Source organism: Oryctolagus cuniculus, chromosome 3 (genome assembly GCF_051225735.1).
Source record: "Oryctolagus cuniculus isolate XC-2025 breed Fujian yellow rabbit chromosome 3, ASM5122573v1, whole genome shotgun sequence".
NCBI classification, from domain to species: Eukaryota; Metazoa; Chordata; class Mammalia; order Lagomorpha; family Leporidae; genus Oryctolagus; species Oryctolagus cuniculus.
Window position 1 is genome coordinate 118,509,280 of NC_142869.1, and position 6,900 is coordinate 118,516,179.

At 51.4% G+C, this 6,900-nt stretch overlaps 1 protein-coding gene across 5 annotated transcripts in view; it reads left to right on the top strand.

Annotated features, from left to right (window-relative positions):
* Positions 1-5,571, top strand: part of UGGT1 (UDP-glucose glycoprotein glucosyltransferase 1) — a 115,349-nt gene extending 109,778 nt beyond the window's left edge. For all 5 annotated transcript variants that reach the window (XM_070071037.2, XM_070071038.2, XM_070071039.2 and 2 more), the window contains one exon: positions 2,256-5,571. In XM_070071037.2, the coding sequence (XP_069927138.1) occupies positions 2,256-2,281 (26 nt within the window). In that variant the 3' untranslated portion in view covers positions 2,282-5,571. The remainder of the gene's footprint in view (positions 1-2,255) is intronic.
* Positions 5,572-6,900: the final 1,329 nt, after the last annotated feature.

A 6,900-nucleotide genomic window follows, 5' to 3' on the forward strand; every position in this document is an offset into this window, starting at 1 on the left:
GAGAGAGGTCTTCCATCTGATGGTTCACTCCCAGGTTGGCCACAATGGCCAGAGCTGTGTTGATCTGAAGCCAGGAGTCAGGAGTTTCAACTGGTTCTCCCACTTGGGAGCACTTGGGCCATCTTCTACTGTTTTTCTGGGACATAGCAGACAGCTGGATGGAAAGTGGAGCAGTCAGGCCTCGAACCAGTTGCCCATATGGGATGCTGGCACTGCAGGCGGCGACTTTACCTGCTAAGCCACAGCATTGGTCCCCGAAAGTGACTTTTTACAAACTAACAAGTTGGGATCTGGATTTTGAGATTTGTTTAACTTTCAACTAATTATAAAAAAATAAAGGCAGAACATGGATTTTAAAGATGATGCAATATTAAATATCACAGCTAGAAGGTCCTCTAGTCACCATAAAAAATACGCTTAAATGCGTCAGTCAAACCTCAAGGATTTCCAACAGAGAAATGAGCAAAGAGTGTGGACACACTGTTGAAATAAGAGGAAAATGTAATTAGGAAGTCAGTCCTTAGAAACAACCATCGGAACAAAGCAGCCTGTTGTTAGTATCCGCTACATCGACAAAAGCAGACATGTTGGTCATGCCATGTTGACAGTGCTGTCTGTGTTCTAAGGACACCTTGCTGAAGCTTTGTGTGTTAGGGCAGCCCTTGTTAAAAAGCAGAGTATCTGGGCTGGCGTGTGGCGTAGCGGGTTAAGGCGTAGTCTGCAGTCCCTGCACCTCATGTGAGCACCGATTTGATTCCCAGCTGCTCCACTTCCCATCCAGCCCTGCTAGTGTGCCTGGGAACGCAGTAGAGGATGGCTTGAGTGCTTGGGCTCCTACTACCCATGTAGGAGACCTGTTTGGAGTTCCTGGCTCCTGGCTTTGGCTTGGCCCAGCCTCAGCTGTTGCTGAGAGTTGGGGAGTGAACCAGAGGATGGAAAATCTGTCTGTCTCTCCCTCTATCTGTGTAACTCTGCCTTTCAAATAAATAAAATAAATCTTCATTTTTTTTTAAAGTAGCATGTCTGTATTAGGAGCCTTTATTTATTTTTTAAGATTTATTTATAGGGCTAGTGCTGTGGCACAGTGGGTTAACGCCCTGGCCTGAAACGTTGGCATCCCATATGGGCGCCAGTTCTAGTCCCAGCTGCTCCTCTTCCAATCCAGCTCCTTGCTGTGGGCTGGGATAAGCAGTAGAAGAAGGCCCAAGTCAGAGTTACACAGAGAGAGGAGAAGCAGAGAGAGAGAGAGGTCTTCCATCTGATGGTTCACTCCCCAATTGGCCGCAATGGCCAGAGCTGTGCCAATCTGAAGCCAGGAGCCAGGAGCTTCTTCCAGGTCTCCCACATGGGTGCAGGGGCCCAAGGACTTGGGCCATCTTCTACTGCTTTCCCAGGCTTCTGCAAAGAGCTGGATCGGAAGTGGAGCAGCCAGGTCTCGAACCAGCGCCCATATGGGATGCCGGTGCTTCAGGCCAGGGCATTAACCCGCTGTGCTACACCACCGCTTCATGGAACCTTTAAAATGTTTATACTCTCAGGAATTCCTCTCTTGAAGATTTATCCTAAAGAAAAAAAATTCAACACTTGAGAAAAAGTTAAATGGATTAAGAAATTTATTTTACTGTTTCTTATGAATTGAAAAGCATTGAAAGCGGTACAAACAACCGAGAATGAGCTTCACTGACACATAGGAAGATGTTAATATGCTGTTAAGTGGGAAAAGACTCCTGACTGAAGACGCACACGTGTTTACTCTGAGTGAATATTGCACTTGTGAAGCCAATTTGTTTGGAGCGGTGTAGGATGTTTCAGTGTGTTTAAAATAAAGCTGTCTCTTTATTTTGCTTTTTGCTTTTAAAAGTAGAACAAGGTGGGGCATTCGGTACAGGGGTGAAGAGGCTGGTAGGGACGCCTGCGTCTCTTATCAGATTCCTGGGTTTGAGTCCCAGCTCTGCTAACTCCATCTTCTTGCTGAAGTACATCCTGGGGGGCAGCAGTGACGGCTCAAGAAGTTGGGTCCCTGCCATCGCCATGGGAGACCTGGTTGCATTTCCAGCTCCTGGCTTTGGCCTAGCCCAGTCCCAGCTGCTGTGGGGATTTAAAGAAAGTTCTGAGCCTGAAAGCACCAAACCAAAAATATAAAAAGAGATGCAAGGAAGGGAGGGGTAAATACTGCGTGGCAGCGGGGGAGAGCGCCTGCCTGGTGTCTGTAAGCCCTGGGGCTGATCTGTGTTCTCTGTTCTGCCTTTGCACAGGACTTCAGAATCGGGAAGAATTATGATATCCGGAGGAGAATAGGAAACGATACCATTTGAAAAACAGATTTTATACTAAATGCTAGTTTTCTGATCTGTCTATACAACTGCTGATAAACTGGCGGGCGGTTGAGCCACACCTTTTGATTCTGAACTTCTGATTCTGACTTCTGCACACCAGTGGGCGCCTGGTCCTGGGTGGAAGCTCTGTTGGATTTGTACCTGGAGGAAGGCAAGTGGCTGATCCCGGGGGCTCTGCAGAGAGCAGTCCTCCGGCTGGAGAAAGGAGTGGCAGCAGCCGCTGGAAGAGCACGAGTCGCCTCTGTGCCGACACCGCGAGCACACACCTGCTGCACTGTCCTGGGAAGCAGAGTCGCCGCGTTCCTCCTTACCTCAGTTTACCTGCCGCCTAGCTGCGCTGCGCTGCCCACCCTGCTCCGGGTCAAGCCAGCAGAAGCTCCGTCCAAGGCCTGTGTGCCTCGAGGGTAACACCAGTATGCCCTTGTGCCCGAACATCAGGACTGTTGTTTTGTCAAAACCCAACCAACAATCACGTGTCTTCAGGGTTGGCTCAGTGCCGTTGCTAAGCAAATTAATTCTGGACAGGATGGGGTGGGTTGGGTGAGGATAGGGAAGATATCAGGAATAGGAGGGCTCTGGGAAGTCTGGGGTCCTGGGGGGCGGGCACAGAGGAAGACCAGAAATTGGCCATTCTCTTTTTTTTTAAATCATCGTTACCATCATGCTAGACGGGCATTTGAAATGAAAAACTATTAATTGTTCTCCACCCAGTCCTAATGAACTTTCTAGGTGATTGTTTTGTAAACAATTTTTGTATTTGTGGAAGTCTGCTTTTTCTTCTCACTTCGTAAGAACACGTCTGCTCTCACTCGGTTTCCTTACTGGATACAGCCATACTGAGCCCCTGGAGCGATCCCCTCCGCTCCCCGAGGGGTGTGCCCATGGCCTGCTCTGTCCCATGTGGGTTTTCTCTACAGAGTACTGCCAGGTCCCGGAGCAGGAGAGATGCTGCCCGTGGCCTCGTGTTTCTCTGGACACTGTCCTCTGTTCCTTCCCCCACCCCAGTTCCGTGGATTACTTTTGGCCTGCAGCAACTGCCCACCCCAGTTCTGACTTCAGTCAGCTGCACTGTGAAGCCCGGCAGCCCTTGGGCCATTCCTTGGTGCATCTTCATGTGAGCAGCACAGCGCTGCCCCTGGGGGGCCGCCTTTTCCAGAGAGGGGGCGGTGGTGTCCCTGGGGGAGGCCCCAGTGCCCCGGCCCCGGCCCTGCCCAGGCCGCCGGGGTGCAGCAGCACAAGCACGGGTGGGCACTGAGCTTGCCTTTCAGTGCCACGCGGGCGGTTTTGGTTTTGTTGTTTTTTTTTTTTAATGTTTTACCTGCGTTTTACAAATGCAAGGAGTGAGCGCACATAGACAGCTGAGTCCTCACCTTCTTAGCCAGTCACTACACTGGTGTGCAGTCTTATCACAAATATCAAGTAATTTATTTTTCCCCTTTGGAAATGTAAAGGTTGGTTGAGGAGCCTCCCGGTAGGTCTGCAGGAGCGTTTGACTTAGTTTTTATAAGTCCATTAGCTACTGGGAAGGGCTGAGCTCAAAGAAGGGTCAAGCAGGTAGCTTGATCTAAGACGGAAAAGCTGCCCCCACGTGGCTGCTGGGCACAAGGGCTGGAGCACGGTGACCCCTGCCTGCCCCTGACCTAAAAGGGCTAGATCGGCAAAATTAAAGACGCTTGTCCCAGCGGCACCCGCACGCTGCAGTGGGTGTGAGAGAGCATGCTGCCGCTGTGTCCGGGGCTGTTTCCCCGCTCGCCGTCTGGGAGATGAACAGGGACTTGCAAGTCCCGGGGATGTGCTTCTGAAGCGCCAGCTTCTGCGGGGCACGGAGCCGACCGCCTTGCTCTGCGTCCCTCCAAGGCTCCTTGCGTATTCTTCATAAGAAGGTGCAGTCAGCCACGTTGCCCACGTAAGGTGCTGCCCTGGTCACTCCCTGCCCTGGCTGTCACCACCCTGACAGGTACCGAGGGACCGGCTGGCTTCCAGGGTGGTCAAGGCCGTCCTCCCCCTCCCCGGGCATCCTTTCTTGTTTCATGGGATGTGATGGCCTTTCAGAATGCCCTTGGAGGTGCTGCTCTGGCCCCTGCGTGGTGCTGATCAGCCTTGCCCAGCGCCTATATACTAGAAGAAAGTGGGAGTGGGAGGACAGGCAGGGAGGGGCCTTCCCGAGGGGCTGGCGTTGGTTGTGCCGAGTGCTCAAGCTTCCGCAGACTCCACAGGGTGTCGTTCTTAGCCATCATTCCATGGAATTGATTTTTCCCCCTCTCTGAGGCTGTAGTGGAAGGTGTTCTCCCTAAATAAGTGACGGAGAACTGAGAAACCACGTGCCATGTCTGAGTGACATGAAATGGTGTAATAGCGTGGGCCTGTTTTTGTGTCCCTGAGGGCAGACCCTGTCACAACCCGTTGCTGGGGCCAGGAGGCGTGTGGCTTCCCAGGTTGGGTTTTTGAAGTGTGTACTGGACCCCTTCACCCCGAGAGGCAGGGCACGTTAATTTTCTGTGGGATTGATAAAGTTGTGAATCCGTTGGAGTGTTGCATTGCAAATTGAACCTGCAGAAGTTGGCACATCTGCACAGGCATCATGGTAGGCCCGTGGGTGGCTTGAACGCGACGCTCTGGAAAGCAGAGATGCCATCTATTAGGTCGTAAAGAAGCAGTTCCCCTACAGGGAGCTGGATTTCTTGTTGCAGCTCTGCCTGACTGAATAACTCGTATCTGATTGCAGGGACTGAATCCTCCACTCTTCAGAGCACTGAGAGCTAGGGACCGTAGAGCAGGTGTGGAAGGGACAGGTGGTCCTGGGTCCCTGTAGCCAGGAACTGTGGTTCACTTAACGCTAGTTAGGAACAGGCCAGATAGCAGCGAGCATAAAACGACCCCTGCACCTGCCAGGAGTCAAGTTGGATACCTGAAAGCACCCCTTTCCTCAAATGGCTGTGCCTCATTTGGTTTGAGTGAGCAAAAAAAAATAATTCAGAGTTGCACGGGAATTGTAGTCCACTTTTCTGAATAGGATGTTAGCGCGGTAGTGCCAGATTTCGTGGAAATGTGATGTATCGCTCAAGCCACCTGCTGGACAAAAATGGAGAATAAAAACTGGAGCGCCTGCTCTGTGCAGTGACTGAAGGATCTACTCCACGCTGTGTGATTTTAATAATTCATTTTTTAAGGACTTGATTGTGTGGGGGACCCCTTTGTGAGATGATGAGAGCTAATAAACAGAGCTTATCATGTGTCTTGCTTGGTAGGGTAACATCTTTTTTTTTAAATTTGTTTTCTCTGCCTTGACTGTGAGGGAAAGATCTTATGCAGGGCTTCGGTAATTACCGGGTTGAGTTCAAGCAAAGCGATTAGACTCCGTTAACTCAGGTGATTCTCTATATTTTAAACTGTGCAGGATGCAAGTTTCTCGCTGTTTCTTTGGTCTTCGGTTTCCTTACCTAATACAGGAGCAGCACGCGTGCATGGTCACACGATGGCAGCAGCGAATGGAGGAGAGGATCCTGCTCCCCCAGGGTGTCACCGAGTGCCGAAACTTGATTAAAACAAAACAAAACAAAACACAAAATCAGCTTCAGGCGGCTGCGTGCTGCCTGCAGTTTCAACTCCAAGGAGATGAGACTGCCACAAGCCAGTGGCCCCCTCTGGAGTCTGTCCCAGTTGCCTAGCAACGCAGAGGCCAGATGTGGAAGGCTGGGGAAGGGGGGTATGGAGCCAAGGCCTTGAGCCACCCTGCGCTTTCTGCATTGCCTTGGCACCGTGGAGGTTTCCAGAGAAATGAGCAAAATACTTTAAGGTTGACAACTGGAGAAAAAGGTTATCGAGTACCATGTTTTCCGACCGATTGTCCCTGGAAATAACAAGGTAAGCGTGGGGAAACATTCAGGATGTTAAAGAAGCGATGTGCTTTGCAAACTCTTCTCCGCGGCTGTTTGACCGTAATCCTGCTCCGTTAAATGCAGCGCCGGGTGTTGGAGTGTCTGTAGAATCCCTGCATCGGAAGGGGACTGGGCAAGCATTTCCTGAGGCTGTAATGAAAATGAGCTCCGCCCCGCACAATAAACTTCTCTCTTCTTTAAAACCATCTGGATGTCTACGTTAGGGAAGGGCAAGCTGACGGAGCGCACGGGTCAGCGCTTTCATTTGGCACAAGTGGCAAGGCCTGATGGGCGAGGGAGGGCTTTATCTGAAGCCTTATCTGGCACTGGCATGGGCTCTGGTTCAGCTAGGTCTTTGGATATTCAGGGAAGTGCCCAAGTGTCATCTCGGTCCCCAACCCCTGCAGGCAGCTCCAGCAGGTGTCAGCAGGCAGCCGCCCCAACCTTGTCACAGAGTGCCTCAGAGGGTGGCATGAAGTTTGTTGAGGACCAGTGCCTGCTGTTTAATGCCTACTGGGAGCCAGAGGAGGGGCCTTTGGCAGGAGGTACCCCTGCAGGAGAGAGCTTAAGCTGCAGCCCTGAGTGCAGGAAGCTGGCCCTGTGGACTGGGAGGGTGGAGCTCCAGTTGGTATTGATGTCATTGAAGGAGTTACAGAAACTGTGGCCAGGACAGAGACACAGGACAG